Below are 18,169 nucleotides of genomic sequence, written 5' to 3'. Positions count from 1 at the left end.
ACTAAAGTACTTTCCCTTTAGTTGCGCATCTGACCCTTTAATTGTGCATCTAGCAAGTGAGGAATGTGCCTTCTAATGTGCCGGTGTAGCGATGGTTCTGTACTGCTGCTGCTGCTGCTCATTTCATGACAAAGTTAACTTAACAAATAACAAATAATAGATACACATGATATACTTCTGTCAGGTAAGCCATTAACATTTCAATGAGAAGGTGTTGGGGAAAGTATTTCTGTCAACCCACAAGATGGATATGACATCAACTGGCTACACACAGAGTGATAGAAAAGACAGACAGGGGCAGTATTACTTTAAATGAATTGGCAGATATTGTGTTAGGTTTGGCTTTTTGAGCCAATAGTGGCTAACCATGGGTGGCATAATGTCAATGTTGCGTTGATTAGATAGTAGCTGGGAGCTTGTGGGGTCTGATTACTTGTCAAATTGCATGTACTTTCAGAATTGTTTGGCGATCTACTCATAGGTGGGCTGCGAGCTACAGGTAGACCCCTGATTTACACTCGGTTTACTGTGCTCTGCAATTCAGAAACGTCATCATGTCTGGAGACTTGAGATCTGATCATGTTTTGTTTTTCCTTTTTTAGATGACTTCAGTAGTTTAATATGAGTGCAGACCAGGGAGGCACCGTTTAAAGTCACTACCTATTCTCTCTCTCTCTCTCTCTCTCTCTCTCTCTCTCTCTCTCTCTCTCTCTCTCTCTCTCTCTCTCTCTCTCTCTCTCTCTCTCTATCTCTCTCTCTCTCTCTCTCTCTATATATATATATATATATATATATATATATATATATATATATATATATATATATATATATATATATATTTATATATCCCTCCCTCCCATTTCCCCAAATTAAGCAAATATGGAGGTATGGCCAAACCACAACATCTCTAATTTGTCTTCTACTCCTACTTGTTTATTTTTTCCGTTTTTCCTCACAGCATCGTGAATTGTCATTGACTTTTCACTGATGTGATATCCTACGGAGGTTTGAAAGAAAGCACAAGGAAAACACGTGATTAAACAACCACTGACCGTACATATCCGCTCGATGTTTACACAGCACATGATTCACACATGATACATGACATGCACAAACGCTCGTATGTCAATTCAATTGCAAAACAACAACAACATCAACAACACGGGAGCTCCAACTGGAATGGAGCGGAATGTTAATGAGTGCAGAGGACGGCACTCTCTGCTTGAAACAAACGGCAGAGGAAAAGGGCAGAGTTCAGCGTTCACACATGGTTCTAGTTAGTGGTCCATATGCAGTGGCCTCCCATTAAGTCCAATGTGGTTTGGAGGAGACTTTCATTTTTTTCTCACAGTTTAAAAAAGGTTCTCTAAAGTTTCTCTCACCCCCGGAGGTTTACTTTGAGTCATTGTGTAGATTTGTATCGATGGATTTAGATAGAGTTCGCTGTGGTCAATGTATGTGGGGAGAGATTTGGTTTCTCCTGCGTGTGGAATCGTCTCAATGCACAATCCCACTCTGGGGATTATAGATATATAGATCTGCATGTATGATAGAGGGAGAAAGATGGGGGGAGGGCATGGTTATGGTGCCTAGATGTCTGGCGTTTCAAGTTCACTGGGGGAGAAAGAAAATCCGGGTGTTTTGCTCGCTTTTCCATGGTTCAATCCAAGGGGTCATTAAACAGCGAAAACAATTCACTAAGCATTTTTACACACACTTATATTCACGGAAAAGTTCAAACCATAAGACAAATCTCAGCTGTTGAGAGATACTGATATGGCATTTGGTCATTGGCGTAGTTCTTACAAAAACTACAAACAAAACAACCTTCATTAACGATGTGCTATGTAATCTTCAGGTGAGAGGTGTTCACTGGTGCTATATAACAAGGGAAACCAAACAAGGCCTTTAGTTTGCAGCCTGTTAAATTGCTCCATCACAAGCTGATCACAGCTCTGGGTACAGTGTGTCCCAAGAGCCCGTTGACTTTGGCACCAGTTGAAAGCGCTGGCGTGATAGCACAAACTTATCTCCTGAGGGCAGGTGGCTAATTGTTGCCTTTAATGTCAAGCTTTGCAGCTGAAGTACTGCGGTAATTACATAGCGGAACATGACAGTGTTTTTGGGGGATAAGGCATTTGGGTTGAACATTAAAAAACATATAAAAAAAAAAAAGAATATAAGATGTCTCGTGTAAAATAAAAATTCAACATTTTCAAAATACTAAACACATTTGTATCTCATCTAATTTGGACTTTGTAAAGAAAAGCGACTTCCCACCGTTGACTGAAATACACAATATGAAACAATAATACTGATCATAAATATAACATGTACATGAGCTACAGCCTAAAGATATTAGTGGTGTGTTTCTCACACTTGCCTCTCCTTAAAGAAGATCTCGGCATATACTGTGCCTGTGCACGAGGCTTTGTTGTCCGGCAGAGGCCTGACCAGCTCCAGCTCTGCATAAGTCAGGCTTTCCTCTGCAATCTTCGGCTGCAAGGGACAAGAAGAAAAGGAATCCTGTGAAGACCAGACTCGTAAATTGAGTTATTCATGTTGTGTCTATTACAATAGGATTCTGGACAAAATTACCTTGGGATAGTAGTCACATACACATACCAATAAAATAAAGTACAACTTAAAGTAAAACAATTCGAAGGAATGTTAGATTTCTGGACAGCCCTCTACATAAATAATGTACATGTTGCCTAACACGATGTACGTAAGAAGCAGGAAACTTACTAAGACCACTTTCCTCGGCTGTGCCTTTAAAAGTTTGGGTTTTCGGATTTTGTCTGCAATGGGTGCTGTGGAGGAATGAAATGATCATTATGCAGAGAGGGAACACATTGTCTGTGTAACAAGAAACATGTCCCCCCCCCCCCCCTCAAACCAAAACCCAGAACCACAATTGTCTCCGTCCACAATGTTTACAAGCCTCTCCTGTCATTGATTAGTGATGGAAGCAGACATCAAAGCAGAGTTGAACATACATACAATGCTTAACGCAAGGGCATTCAGACTACTACGACATGACCTGAACTGCTTGTGAGACAGACGCATCCCTTCAACTCTGCCAAACCTATTCATCTCAAGGGTGAACCAAAATATTATCATCAGGAACAAATGCTACTTAGAATCTGCTGTCTTGCATAATACGTTGACCGTAAACAGTGCACTATTTCTGGAAACAGACTGAGAACTTGCTTCGCTCTTTGGCCAGTTTCTCTATGCCAGCACATACAGTACAGTATAGTGTAGAACCATATATAAACTCAAAAAGATACAGCGTGATGGTAGCAAGTAGAAGCAATATCAGGAATCTAATATCAGGAATCAGATACAGTGTTAAGTGAACTCCTCTATGATGGTCACTTTAACCCCATTCCCTCCCCCAGGCCACATACCCAACGGGTGGGTATGAAGATAGGCTTCTATGTTCCTAAGAAAATATCCCTGTGTGTAAATATGGTACAAATGTGATGGGATGTCCTGTGCCAGAGAGGCTGTCCGTTTACCTTTAGCTGGTATCTCTGGTGGTATCTCGGACTGCTCTTTGCTACGTTTCCTCCTGTACCTCCTCTGCTTTTTGGGCAGGGCAGGAGACACACTGACTAGACTGGTCACCGTCTCCCCTGAACTGCAGACAGAGATTTTGATAGCAGAATTAGGCCAGATCAGAGTCTGTGTGTAGGCTACCATACTATCTACAGTAAAGCTCACATTGTATTTGGATTGTAAAGAAGCCTACCTGTTCTGAGGGCTCTTGACCAAATGGTAGCTGTCTGTAAGACAATGAGACGAAACGTTGGAGCATGATGGGGAAACACATCCTGCCGTGTCGTCAAAAAACAAGAGTTCGGTTGCCTTGTCCATTCACTTGAAATGATCTGTCAATGCGGCCCAGACTAGTTATTTCATGGTGTGTTTACTTACCTTTTAACCTCTTCCTCTGGACATATTGGCAGGTCACCACCACGGTGAACATGCACATGCACACCAGTCCCACAGAGCAGATCAGCGCAGCGCACAGGTACATGTCTGGAACACACAAAACCAACCAGATGAGTCATCTTTCAAGTCAGAAGACGTGCTACCCTGAAGACCCGTGTTTCTGTTGTTAGTCACTTGTTTTGACATACCCTTAAAATATCCATGGCCACCCATTTAGGCATGCTTCTTGTGGTTGTGCTATTTTAGTACAAGTACAATGCAGAGCACCAGAGTCATGTTCTTACCTTCAAACAGACTCCACAGACTCTCCTTGGCCTTGGTCACTGGTAGGACATGTACTGGAAGGAAACAAGAGAACGTCCATTGTAATCAGTGTGGCTACCGTTCCACCTGATTATACAGTGTACACAGTTTAAAAACCTCTAATTGTAGGCGGGCTGGCGTAGGATGACAGTATCGATGTTGTCCTCTCCTCCAGATTCACTTCTTGAATCACTGGCTCGTGGTAGCTAACACCCACCAAGCCATCCTGAAATACCCCAAACCGCAAGAAGCTGACGACAGCCAGGCTAGCCTCTCCCACCCACAGCAGCCATACTTAGCTTAGCTAGCCGCCAGAGCTAGTGGGCTGAAGCCCGGCTGAGTGTCTGTCTGTCCAGAGGGCTTACCTCCAGAGCGTTTACCTCAGCGCTAAACCACCAGCACTTGCTTTAGACTGGGCTAACCATATGTATGTCCCACATTCAACTATTTGGAAACATTAGTCTGACATAGATGAGAGGAGGAGACTTGGCTCTGGATTTTCTCTTGTTGTGGTCGCCAAGTATGTACAGTACTTGCTGTAGATAAAGGTCTCAAACTCTTTCAGCACGTTCCTGTATCATTCCAGGTAGAGCTACTGTTGGCCATGCATTTTTTGTTGTTGTTCAAAAATGAAGCGTCCAGTGTTGTGGCGCAGAAGACTTCTTTGCCATGAATCAGACAGTGTGACTTGAATAGGACATTAAGCACTGTGCCAGGAGGCCAGCTGCACATGCTGGAATAATATAAAGCTCTATAAAGCTCTCACTGCATCCAGCCAAAGAAGTGTCTTTAAAAATGTCATCCATTTATGGCTCTTTTTGAATGGCATTTGGAAACATTCAACCAAATTCACTTCGCTGTTCAATTGATTCCATTCACATGTGCTCCCCCTTTCTTTTTGATAGGTCTCTCGTATGTATCCCCACTTTGACAGCACAGAGCAACACATATTGAATGAATAGCATCCCTAAGACAGATTTGTATTCTGTTTAATAAGGGATAAATACTGTCTTCCGCAATCAATAGACAAATTCAATGGGCCACTTTGGGCTACTTCAGGGTATTAATGAAATTTAGAGAAAAAAACAATAATAATAAGTGAATACGAGTACGGAGTGACAATCCATACAATCGTCATTACAAACACCTTCAAAACTTCCTTCACTTTCACGTCCTCTTTCTTCACTTCTCTTTGCCCTCTGTTCACCACCCTCTTTCTCACTGTGAGGCCCGTGAAAAAGTAATGGTGGCCTCATTCTCGGAGCTCTGTTTTTACACATGCCCATATTAAACCCTGACCCACGGAGGACCCAGAGTAATAGAGGACCCTGATGCTCCTACACTTCAACACAAACCACATCTGTTTCACCACATACATTTAAAAAAAGGCACAACATCTCCCAGCCCACGCACACGTTGTCCGAATATCTCAGGGTTTATAGGGGTTTACACCAGAAAGAGGCCTTACTTCATGCTGTTTTCAGTTTGTTTTCCCTAAACCATCCAACCCTATGACCTTTTGGGTTGTATACCATAGCCTACCATATTCCTGGATTTGGGGCAGAGTAGGATGTATGGCGTAAGACCAAAGGAATCGAGGCAGGTATTGAGCCAACGTGAAATCAATCAATCAGTGTGCTAGCTTAGCAGTGTTCGCTTCCTCCCTCTCTGAGTACATCTCAGGGTAAACTGACCTACCCCACCTAAAACCTGGGGCCCCCTGCCTCGCCAACACATGTGACTGTCTGCTTGACAATATACAAACCTGTTGAGCTATAGAAAAGGATCCAATTCGATAGCACCATTGGCGACATCTCAAACTGGCCGTGGAGTGAGGTTATGGCGTGTTCTTATCTCTCTTACATACTCACTACTACACAGTTGTCTATTCAACCAACAACCTTCGACAACATAGACGCTCTGACGTTGGGGAGCCTCATACTACAACTATCTCTTGTTCTATCACTCGAATTCACTCACTTCCTGCCACGATTGTATGTGTGTACAATACTTAGGGGAGGGAAACTCCTGGCAGTAGCCAAAGACAGTATCTGTTTGGTGGTGATGGTGCCGGTGTTCATTTCCTCTGGTGTTGCTCTAGTCTGTCTGTTCTGGCTCAGACTTGGCTATAACAGACAGTCAAATGTCACAGCCGGCACAAATTTTTCCATGGAAAACGGAAAAAGTGGTTCAATCTGAATTTACTCAAAGCACTGTAGTAATTGCTTAGAAAGTGAAATTGCATCTGCCTCGCTACTGTGCATGCTGCTTAGATCCTTTCACAGAATGTTATGTGCATTTATCGAACTGGCCGAACTGAAGGGCAGACATTGTCTTCAGAGACGAAAATATACTCCATCTTCTCGTTCCAGCATAACAAAGCCCTGCAACCACTAGCTGCCATGTAATTTATTGCTATGAAATACTGCTTCTTCTCAAGCGTGTTCAAAACTGTTGAACTCCCTTCCACAATAAAATAAAAAAACAGGACCTCTCATTACACATGACACAATCTCCTCCTTCTCCTGACCGATGAATCCTAGATTTGGTCAGTTGTCTGTTACTGCACACAGTGCTACACCGAAATCCATAGTTACCTCGGAGCTCGGTGGCGGCCGTGCAGTTCGTTGACGCCTTCCATCGGCTCTGGTGCCTCTTGAACTCCTGCACCCGGCATATGTAGAGACCTCGGTCCTCCGCTGAGATGTTCATAATGAGCAGGTCGAAAATCCTCCCCTGCTTGACCACTGTCAGTTTCAGCTTAGGCCAGGGGAAGCTCTTTGTATAGTTCCCATAGAACCTGGCCTTTCTCATGTTGACCTTGGCGATGAGGAGCTCTTCGTCGCTGGAAGAATGCTCGGGCCGGAAGGTCCATTTAACCACGGGCAGGCTGCTGGAGCGTCGTCTCTGGGACACCTGGCAGGTCAGGGTGATGTTCTCGCCCTCCTGGGCCACCGTGAAGGGGAACGGGGTGATGGTGGCATTGATGGCCTGGCACACTTCTGAAAGATATAGCACACGCATAAAGAATATGTATAAAGATATAGATGTGACATCAATACCCTTTTGAGCTGAACCCCGTAGGGTTTTGGTTGGTTCATTGTGTGCAAAGGGTATAAGAGCCATCAAGAGCCTAGGCTGGTGTGTGAAGACCTTGAAGGAGTTGGAAGAATAAATGTTGACCTAGATTCATAGATAATCCTTATCTGTTGTTCTGATTTTGATCAACAGTAAGATACACAGTATCTCTTTCCTACTGTATTTATGTCTGTGGGTGAGTCATGTGAAAGTGGTGCTTGACTTAAGTGCAAGTATATGTCCATTTTAAGAGGAAGAAATATTAAGGAATATACTTTAGGGCCTCATTTATTCCATGACAAAAGCAACATCGGTTTTTTTCAACCGAGAGTCATTTCGTAATCCTAATTTTCCACTAGCAGTAAGCATATTTCTGTGACACTCAAAGCCATGAAAACACGGTATAAAAAGTACTATTAATTTCTAGACGAAAATTATATTTTGTTAGATATATTTATTTAGCTAGAGTGTTAAGCTGCATCTTATGAAAGAGTCACACAAACTCACAATAAATGGGTCAAAAGCAAACTACAAACCTTGCAACGATCGTTTTCAACAAAAATAAGGGAAACCACCAATTTCTCAGTTTACAGTTATTTTTCAACATTGCACAAAAATGAAGACTATATTACACTTGCAATTGTCCTGTCATAACAACTTATTATTTCACCGCCCACTGACACTCACTCATTTAATAAAAAGTCGACTAGCCCTTCAACAAATGTTTTTCCAACTTTTTTTATGTCGTTACCGTAGTGTGTTTCTTTCTCTCTCTCTCTCTCTCTCTCTCTCTCTCTCTCTCTCTCTCTCTCTCTCTCTCTCTCTCTCTCTCTCTCTCTCTCTCTCTCTCTCTCTCTCTCTCTCTCTCTCTCTCTCTCTCTCTCCATTTCAAAGTATTGCCAAATTTCATATCATGACATACTGACCTAAAATCACAATTTTCCTCTATAGCCCAGCCACCTAAATAGAAGTAGAAAGTTGCTTACCGGCAATGAACACTCTAGTAAGGAGAAGTATGACCACTGAAGAGATCTTCATTTTCCAGACCAGCAGCCTCCATAAAAGGCAGTTCAATGTTTCCCAAAGAACAGAGCCTCAGCTCAGGATCCCTCTTCCCCTTTCTTTTATTTTTTACGCCATTTGTGTGTAATATGAAACAGGACTTTTTCTGTTTCTGCTTGGAACCACCCCCCTCGCCCCTCCCTCTTTCACACTACCCCACCCCACTTTACTCCTCTGCTTAGCAGAATGTGGGAAATGGAATTTCCTGTGCAGGAGGAAGGAAGGAGGGAGTGTGTTGGGTGCTTTACTTTTGACGCCGACGTATCACACTTCCAGCTGTGGACTAGAGCAGAGCAGACTACACACACACACACACACACACGCGCACACGCACACGCACAGAGACAGATAATGAAGGAGGATAGATCAGCGCTGTCTCTGTCTGTGTAACTAGAGCCCACAGAGAATCTTTGTGCAGGACTTTGTGAGGGCAGCTCTGTTTTGGAACATAGTCGACTCCTCTCTTAGGGAAAGGCTTTATAGACACACAAGAGTTTCATTCACACATTCACCCTTCTTTAGATCAAACAGGACTGCATTCATGCAGTCATCATAATAGTTTCTAATATTTGGACTCATATTCTATCCATGCTTGGATTGCTATTTCTTCATCCGATCATCTGAGTTGTGAGTTTGATAGAAAAGGCTGAGCTTGGCAGCATCCCCAGAAACGTTGCAAGTCTGAGAAGACACTACATAGAGCACAGTTACTGTATATTCACTCCTAAAGCACGTCTATGAAGTACACTTATAAATGCATCTGACGTTTGTGTAGTATTCTCTGTTACACACACACTCTCTCTATTTTCACTAGGGGGGGGTTATAATTCTTACAGTGGTTTCAGGCTCTCAGCAATTAAGTGTTCAAGTGTTCCTATAAATCTAAGTCTATGTCTGTTCAACGGAAGGCAGTTAGGTCTGAGACTGACGTGGTTGCAGGGTAATTAAAGTAAACCGGCATGTTAACAAGATCCTTCTTGCGCTCAGATGCGAGAGATGCATGGGGGCTTTGGAGCGCAGAGAAGTGAGTTGTGGAGTGAGAGTTTAGGCAAGCTGCTTTGTTATGGAGTGATCAATACTGCCCCCTTGTGGAAAGTATATTGACAGACGTGTTGGCTGACATTGGCCCTGCCCACCTTGGGGGAAAACAACCTGTGGTTAGTGTAACAGTATAACTTTAGACTGTCCCCTCGCCCATACACGGGCGCGAACCAGGGACCCTCTGCACACATCAACAACAGTCACCCACGAAGCATCGTTACCCATCGCTCCACAAAAGCCGCGGCCCTTGCAGAGCAAGGGGAACCACTACTTCAAGGTCTAAGAGCAAGTGACGTCACCGATTGAAACGCTATTTAGCGCGCACCACCGCTAACTAGCTAGCCGTTTCACATCCGTTACACTAGCTTGGTTACCTGATTGGCTCACAGCAAAAACTTGACCTTTTTCAAACGTAATGGTACTTATTGTCTGTTTGTTTTAGTCAATTCCAAAACAAAATGTAAGAAAAGTACAACATATATGAAGATTACTTTTCAACATTGCCTGTTCCCGAGTGTTCATACTAGAGTAGGGCTTCCCTAATGCCCCTTCAACCTGCCAGAAACGAGCTGGACTAATGACCCCACCAAGTGGCCAGAAGTCTCATATACCCCAACTTCTACTCCTACCTGATATATCCAGGCCTTATATAATTGTAGGCAGTGGCTGGGGAACAGATCTTTTCGATATCAGTCGTTTTCCATGACGGCGCTAACTACTGAGTCAGTGCTAACTAACTCGCCAAGACCAACAACACCTCAAATGGACTATACAGCTACAAGTAGTGAGTGAAATAACATACACTATAATAGACAAGTAAAACGTCTTATCTGGGATTAAATGTTTTCTGCACAGACGTGTACTTGGACACCGGATCTCACAATTTCCCACCCTCCTTATGCCTAGTAATAGCCTGAAGCTAGGCTTTATTTCCCTACTTGGGAGCATTGCAAACCATAGACCGGGATTTTTTTTTAACCTGGTTTGATGCACATTGTATGACACAGCAGATTTTCGGCATAGTTTTTAATATCTGTATATAACAAAAAAATCTACAAAGTAGTTGGCTCTTTTTCAATGGGGGTCAATGGGGAAGATGGTTTGGTTTCCCCAATTTGTGGGTGTGGTCAAGGGAATTTCTTCTTATGCCCTGAATATTGACTATGCCCTGAATATTGACTAGAGCAGGCCTGGGCAATTATTTTCCATGGAGGGCCACGTTAGAATATATTTTTGCCATCGTGGGCCAGAATCATATTACAGGAATATACATCATGTGTATGACTGTGCTGTTAGATATATCTACTGTAAATCACATCCAGCTTTGATACTTATTTGACTTTTTTGACATGCACAGAAATAAACCACATCTATGTTCTCCTTTTGGTAGGTATTTTCATTATTAAACATGCAATGAACCACATGAGGGGAAAAGTACACTGTGCATTCAGCACCACGGACAGAACTCTTGTTAACGGGGTATGCACAAGAACACAAGAAAGAGAGAGAGAGCTCAACATTACATTTCAACTACTCAATCAGTGTGAGGAGTAAAGTCTCTGTTGGGCATTGACTAGAGCGGTGAAGTCAGGTATAGTTTCTGACGTCGCTATGTGCAGGATTGCTGAGAGGTGAGAATCAGTCAGAGATGATCTGTGCCTTGACTTGTTATATTTCATCACTGAAAATGTCTGTTCCCATACATAGGTTGACCCAAAACAGTACAAACATCTTCTGAGCTTGACTCCTAATCTTTGGAAAGTTTTGTTCATCGAGAGATGCATAGAACCTTGTCAGTGACATTGTTTTGAATAGTTCTCCAATCACTGCATCAGACTGAAGATGGATACGCTCAAGTTGCAGGTCAGTGGGAGCGTTATCCACATTGAAAGTGAAAGAAGAGGAAACCAACAGCATGTCATTTTCCAACACTTTGAAATCCTCAAAACGACAAGAAAACTTACCGTTCAAAGCACGCAGCAGCAGCGATGTATACTTCTCCCGCTGGTCATCTGATAGGAAACAGACTAGTAGTTTCGGGAAGGTGGGTGAGATTGTTGGCATCTACTCGGCAGGTCAGGAAGAGTAATTTTCCCTTGAAGGCTTTGACAAGGCTGTACATCTGATGTGCAAAAAGGCCCTTCCCTTGTAGTTTGGAATTCAATTCATTCATGAGGGCCATGATGTGCACGGTGAAGACAAAATCAGTCAACCATTCTTTATCTTGCAGTTGAGGGAAATCCACATATGTTCCTCCTTTCATTTGCAAAAACTCAGCAATCCCCCGACTTCAGGTTCCACACCCTTCTCAGTGTGACAAACTGCCTGTGGTTTAAAGATGTTGCTCTCATTCCCACTTTAGTAACAATATCCACAACTTGGCTCATTTTCAAAACACATTGCCAGAGCACCTCCTGATGAATAATGCAATGCAGGAAAATAATGATCTGATCTGGGTTCAGCTCAGCTACTTGATCTTGTGTACTTTTCAAAAGGCCAATGTTTTTTTCCTGTCAGGTTTGGGCACCCATCAGTGGTCATGCTGGAGAACTTTTCAAAACTCAGTCCCAGCTTTGCCACACACTTATTAACCTCCCCCAATAAATCTTTCCCCGCGGTTGCACTGAAGCAGGCTCCTCTGTAATTTCAAAGTATGGGGTTTAAGCCTCGGGAGAATATCAACAACTGCCCCGTGTCACGTGCATCACTGCTGTCATCCAGGGCCACGGGGAAATAGGTGAAAATCCTTGGCCTTGTATTTCAACTGTTGTGCCATATTCCCTGCGATGTCCTCAACACACCGGGTCAATGTTCGTCTTGACAGGGAAATATTTTCAAACAGCTCTTTCTTGTCTGGGCAAAGTATTGCTGCAGAGTCAATTAAAAATGATTTAATGAACTCGCCCCCGGGGCGAATGGCTTGCTATGTCTAGCAATTTTGTGGGACAGTACATAGCTAGCTCTCGCAATTCCGTCGTTTGCTGAATGCAGTTTTGTGAAAAGTCCTTGCTGCTTTTGCAACTGAGAAAGCAACTCTTTCGATGCACTTGCCTTCTGCTTAGAAGACATATTCCTATATTTCTCTGCATGCTTTGTCTGGAAGTGCTGTCTTTGCACACTAAGCACACAGCGTTCCCTGATACGTCAATAAAGAAATATTTCGATGTCCACTCTTGCTGGAACACCCTACGCTCATGGTCTACTTTCCTTTTCTTTTACATTTTTGAAAAATGCATTTTTGAGCAAATTTCTAGCTAGCTACTATTTGTAACTGTGACGTGTGTGTGGGAGCCTGTCAGTCACTGTCTGTCCTCATGCAGATCCTTATTTATTACATGCCTTCAAAATAAATGTCCCCCAAGCGGAGGGAGTTAAAGCATTATACAAAGGCGACTATTCATTGGACTTTTAATTTGAATAACAACTATGTTTTTTTTTTTTACCATCGCAAATTCTTTATGTGATCTAAGCATGATTCCACAGGCCGCATGTAGTCCAGGCCTTTGCCCAGGCTACAGTATACTGTATAGCTATCCTTGACCACAGGCAGACCCAAACACTAATGTCTAGACTCCACTTTCACATGTTTATAGACACTTCCAACTCACACATCATGCATTTGTTATTTACATTTCCATGCCCAAAACATTTCCATTTATCCTCAGAATTCTTTGGTGTCCTTGTCACTTCATCCATCGCTTACTCTTCTTAAGTCCTTCATGTCCACAAAAGCAGTTCTATTGGCAAAGGGAACAAAACCATACATTGTGAGTTTAGCACAAATGTGTTGTATATCGATACCACAATCATGTCCGACTTTCTTTTACGACAACACCGAAGGACTACTTATTCCCAAGTAGTCCACTTACTGATGAGATGGGTTTTTTACGGATTCCTCTAAAAAAAAAAAAAAAAAGAAGAATACTTTTCAGTTTCACAAATATCATGAATTCATATTCATTGTAGAAACGTGGAAAAGTATACAGGTATGCTACTATGCTTGTGCACTTACCTGAAGCTTCGATATCAAGCATGTGTTTTTTTATAATGTAGAGCTTGCTGCCAATAAAACATATGGCAAAGAAGAGCCCAATTCCTGCTCCAATCAGAGCATACGTAGCATCTAAGAAACCAAAACACAAAGAATGAGCCACCCGACAACCTGTTGTGAAAGCAGCAATAGACAGTACATATCCAGTTCCCTGTTTTGCTCAATAGGCCAATTCACACGTGAGAATTGTTTGATGCAATCTGTTGCAATGTGTTTACTCGTTCCTCAGGCTGATGAAAAATAGGTCCAGTCATGTCCCCACCCCCCTGGGCACAGATGTCAATTCAACGTCTATACCACGTGGTTTAATGTCATTTTGTTGAAATGACGCGGAAACAGCGCTGATTGAACCAGTGTGTGCCCAGTTGGCAGTCTCTGTCTGGATCTGTGTTGACTTGAAATATTGCAGTTGCATTAGTTAAGCTTGGAACGGAATTGGATTGTAATAAGTGTGTGGCTTGGTTGACATGTCTGTGTTTGAGCTGCATCAGTCACCTACAGAAGGAGCCTAAGTACATTTTCTCAACTGACAGTCTATGGAAAGTCAAAGGACTCAATAGCGTAATACGTATGAGGATTTTGAGGTAGCAACATATTTCATAACTATTTTCTTTTTTACCTGGTTCATCATTGCTTTCCAGGTCATTTCCTCTCACATGTGTCAACATGCACTCTGAAACACAGGGATCATCTTTGTTATAGAACACGCTAATGCACTTCTCTAATATCTGTCTTAGACGGTCACCACAACTTCCTGTAAGTATGAAACTGATCTGTGAAAATAGGACGCTCGTGTCAACAAGACAGATCAGACCAGTGAATTCGCACCCGAGATGAAACAGAGCAGAGAAACGCTTGCACTGCATGCGTCTTTGTAGCTTGAACACGATGATGTCTGTAGTAGTAGGTAGCTTAGAAGGTTAGAAGTGTTGGTCCAGTAACCAACACGCCGGTTCAAATCCCAAAGCCAACTAGGTGAAAAATGTGTTGAGGTGCCCTTGAGCAAGGCACGTAACACTAATTACTCTGGATAAGAGTATTTGCTAAATGATAATTAAGTAGTGGTGGCACTTAAAAGTTAAACTGTTATATTTAACTCCAATATTTGATCAAATTTTTACCACAAAAATAATGAATATATATAATCAACCGCTAACTGCTCCAAGATCTCTCAACACATACACTATATATAGAAAAGCATGTGGACACACCTTCAAATGAGTGGATTTGGCTTTCATCCACACCCGTTGCTGGCATGTGTATAACATCAAGCACACAGCCATGCAATCTCCATAGACAAACATTGGCATTAGAATGGCCTTACTGAAGAGCTCAGTGATGTCATAGGATGCCACCTTTCCAACAAGTCAGTTCGTAAAAATTATGCCCTTCTAGAGCTGCCTTGGTCAATTGTAAGTGCTGTTATTATGAAGTGGAAACATCTAGGAGCAACAACGGCTCAGCCGCGGAGTGGTAGGCTACACAAGCTCACAGAAAGGGACCACCGAGTGCTGAAGCGCATAGAACGTAAAAATCATGTTTCCTCGGTTGCAACACTCACTACTGAGTTCCAAACTGCCTCTGGAAGCAACATCAGTACAATAACTGTACGTCGGGAGCTTCATGAAATGGGTTTCCGTGGCCAAGCAGCTGCTCACAAGCCTAAGATCACCCTGCGAAATGCCAAGCATCGGCTGGAGTGGTGTAAAGCTCTCCACCATTGGACTCTGGAACAGTGGAATTGTGTTATCTGGAGTGATTAATCACGCTTCACCACCTAGCAGTCTGATGGATGAAACTGGGTTTGGCGGATTCCAGGAGCACGCTACTTGCCCGACTGCATAGTGCCAATTGTAAAGTTCGGTGGAGGAGGAATAATGGTCTGGGGCTGTTTTTCATGGTTCGGACTAGGCCCCTTAGTTCCAGTGAAGGGAAATGTATAAACAGAGCTCACATGTCTAATTTAGAGCCTTGTTGAGGCTGAATCTGTTGACAGCTTGTGATTGCCAGATAGAGTGAACAATAATGTGGCAACATGGGGCACATGACAATACCCCACCACCCAACACCAGACACACAGACCCAACGCTGTCACGGTCACACCACTAGCACTGGGAGACTGGATAGTCAATATTGCACACAGCAGACTTTCCTTGGTCACATTTTATTGGCAGCCATGAGAGGACCAAGACCTCTGACATAACATGCTCACTGTAGCTGAGAGTAGTGGTACATAACGTGCATGGAAAGTGCCTGTCGTAAATCGACCATTACCACAAGGCAACAAAGCCTTGTTTAAAAACACTCTCGGAGCTTGGTCAGGCAATGCACGGCTCATGAATTATGGAAGGCAATCGCATTATGAAGATATTTGCTATCAATCTGAGAGTGGTGGTTAGTTGATTCTCTCTGCTCAAAAGACAAGTCAATGCAAGAAGTGTCTGTTGCAAATCGAACAGAACAACAACCAGGCTGTTTTAAAAGCACTCTCCAACCTTGATCATTTAGGCTAATTTACTCAAAAAATATTCAAGACACCCATATTCAAGTTATTTGCTATTAATAAATTTGGCAAATACAGTTTTCCAGTTTTTGAATCATATCATTTTTTTCCTAATTTTAGAATATTTTTTTTCAGTGATTCAAAATACAATCTTACAGTATTTAAATATAAAGGTGTCATATACAGGACTCACCAATTGTAAAAACAAGTGTGATGACAGACAAACATCGACCGTTAGGAAGCATCTTCGTCTCACTTGTCTTTCTTTGCCATTTTCTCTTGTTCATACTGATAGCTGCTTGGAAGACGCTGTCACACTGAAAAATAAGCATTTCCTGTATCTGGCTCAGAACGTGGTTGATGATGAGATGAGATAATACGCCTGCAGCTCAGCACATCTTTTCGCAACCAATTCTGATCACTTGGACTAAGTATTTGAGTGTAAGCCAGTGTTTGAATGTCAGGATATGGCAGCCTGTTTCTGTTTGTCTTTCTCTTTCCAAACAAGGCAAGGTGAGGTTTCAAGTTTCAAAGTTTATTCGCCACGAGCACTGGATACAACAGGTTTAAAACAGTCGAGTAAAATTCTTACCCTGTGAACTCTTTCCCAACAATGCAGTGATCATGATAATATGAATAATATTGTTAATAATAGAACATGTAACAACACAAGAATAGAAAGGGAAAGTGGGATATCTAGTCAGTTGTACAACCGAATGCATTAAACTGAAATGTGTCTTCTGCATTTAACCCCTCTCTGAATCAGAGAGGTGTGGGGGGCTGCCTTAATCGACATCCACGTCATCGGCGCCCTGGTAAAAAAGTAACTGGTAGCAGGAATACTGTAGGGGCTGTAGTTGTTAGCAGTCTTATGGCCAGGGGATAGAAGCTGTTTCCGAGTCTGTTTGTCTGAGCCTTGATGCACTGGTACCTGCAGGACGGGAGCATGGAGAACAGCAACAGCTCCCTTCTGGGTCTCCAAAACAAGCTGAAGTGGAATGGTATCAAATACATCAAACACATGGTGTCCCATGTGTTTGATCACATTTTGTTCCCTCTGTTACAGCCAATATTATGAGCCGTCCTCCCCTCAGCAGTCTCCTGCGGTGTGGTGTATATTGCAATGATATGGGTTAGTGTTTAACTGGATCAAAATCGACATGCCTAGCCAGCAATTGTCAAGTCTTGCCATAGATCTTTAAGCAGATGTTAGTCAAAACTGTAACATTCGCCACGTCCATTCAATGTAATTACGTTGAAACGACGTGGAATAGACGTTCCTCTAGGATTTTGCCTGTGCTGAGCTCCTTCCCGTTTTTATTTTTTTTATCCTGAAAACCTCCCCAGTCTTTACCAACGTCAAGCACACCCATACTGTGATGGCGCCACCACCATGCTTTAAAATAAGGAGGCAATTACTCAGTGATGTGTTGTGTTGGATTTTCCCCAAACAGTATGTCAGGCTTTGCATTTGGGCCAAAACAAAATATTCCTTATAAGTGTTTTTGTTGTTGTTGCAGTATTACTCTAGTGCCTTGTTGCATACAGGATTCATGTTTCTGTATATTTGTATTATTTTTGTACTCTGTCATTTAGGTCATTGTGAGGTCTATGTTTCCTTCCTGTCCTATAGCTCAGTTCAGAAGGATGAACTGTATCTTTGATGTGTCTGGGTGGTTTAATACATTATTCACAGCATGATTTTTAACTTGACCACGCTTAGACATATGTAATGTCTGTTTTGTTATTGATGTCACGCCTTGGTCATAGTGTTTTGTGTTTTCGTTATATATTTGGTCAGGCCAGGGTGTGACATGGGTTTATATGTTGTGTTTCGGTTTGGGGTTTAGGTTTGGCTGCCTGAGGCGGTTTTCAATCAGAGTCAGGTGATTCTCGTTGTCTCTGATTGGGAACCATATTTAGGTAGCCAGGGTTTCACTGTGTATTTTGTGGGTGATTGTTCCTGTCTCTGTGTAGTTGTTCACCAGACAGGCTGTATTAGGTTTCACGTTCCGTTTGTTGTTTTTGTATTTATTAAGTTATTTCATGTATCGTCATTTGTTTCATTAAAGACATGAGTAACCACCACGCTGCATTTCGTCCGACTCTCTTTCGACGAACGAACGCCGTTACAATTGATACCCATCTACCAATCACTGCCCTTCGTTATG

General features: G+C 42.6%; 1 protein-coding gene across 5 annotated transcripts; it reads right to left on the bottom strand.

Moving 5' to 3' along the window:
* Positions 1–906: 906 nt before the first annotated feature.
* LOC124039984 (V-set and transmembrane domain-containing protein 4-like) lies at positions 907–16,521 on the bottom strand. Of its 5 annotated transcripts, none has more exons than XM_046356624.1 (12): positions 16,192–16,521; positions 14,115–14,168; positions 13,457–13,567; positions 13,314–13,341; positions 11,409–13,181; positions 6,861–7,265; positions 4,245–4,298; positions 3,943–4,047; positions 3,758–3,839; positions 3,525–3,646; positions 2,749–2,813; positions 907–2,499 (listed from the first exon to the last, which is right to left on the bottom strand). In XM_046356624.1, the coding sequence occupies exons 5-12, from the start codon at positions 11,506–11,508 to the stop codon at positions 2,374–2,376; spliced, it is 1,059 nt and encodes a 352-aa protein (XP_046212580.1). In that variant the 5' UTR covers positions 11,509–13,181; positions 13,314–13,341; positions 13,457–13,567; positions 14,115–14,168; positions 16,192–16,521; the 3' UTR covers positions 907–2,373. The 5 variants fall into 5 exon arrangements, with proteins under 5 accessions (XP_046212580.1, XP_046212582.1, XP_046212583.1 ...); XM_046356626.1 differs by having other exon boundaries at positions 3,758–3,791; positions 16,192–16,519; XM_046356627.1 differs by lacking the exons at positions 11,409–13,181; positions 13,314–13,341; positions 13,457–13,567; positions 14,115–14,168; positions 16,192–16,521 and adding an exon at positions 8,328–8,524.
* Positions 16,522–18,169: the final 1,648 nt, after the last annotated feature.

Source organism: Oncorhynchus gorbuscha, linkage group LG07 (assembly GCF_021184085.1).
Source record: "Oncorhynchus gorbuscha isolate QuinsamMale2020 ecotype Even-year linkage group LG07, OgorEven_v1.0, whole genome shotgun sequence".
Lineage (NCBI taxonomy): Eukaryota > Metazoa > Chordata > Actinopteri > Salmoniformes > Salmonidae > Oncorhynchus > Oncorhynchus gorbuscha.
Note: the sequence above shows the minus strand (reverse complement) of the source record. Positions and strands in the feature narration are given on the sequence as shown.

Bases quoted from the DNA above. Each gene is read 5' to 3' on its own strand.
- LOC124039984 (XM_046356624.1), bottom strand. From the start codon at position 11,508: ATGCCAACAATCTCACCCACCTTCCCGAAACTACTAGTCTGTTTCCTA. The intron at 4,048-4,244 runs GTAAGAACATGA...TGTGTGTTCCAG, and splicing joins TCTGTGGAGTCTGTTTGAAG to ACATGTACCTGTGCGCTGCG. The intron at 2,500-2,748 runs GTAAGTTTCCTG...TGTCCCTTGCAG, and splicing joins AGCCGAGGAAAGTGGTCTTA to CCGAAGATTGCAGAGGAAAG.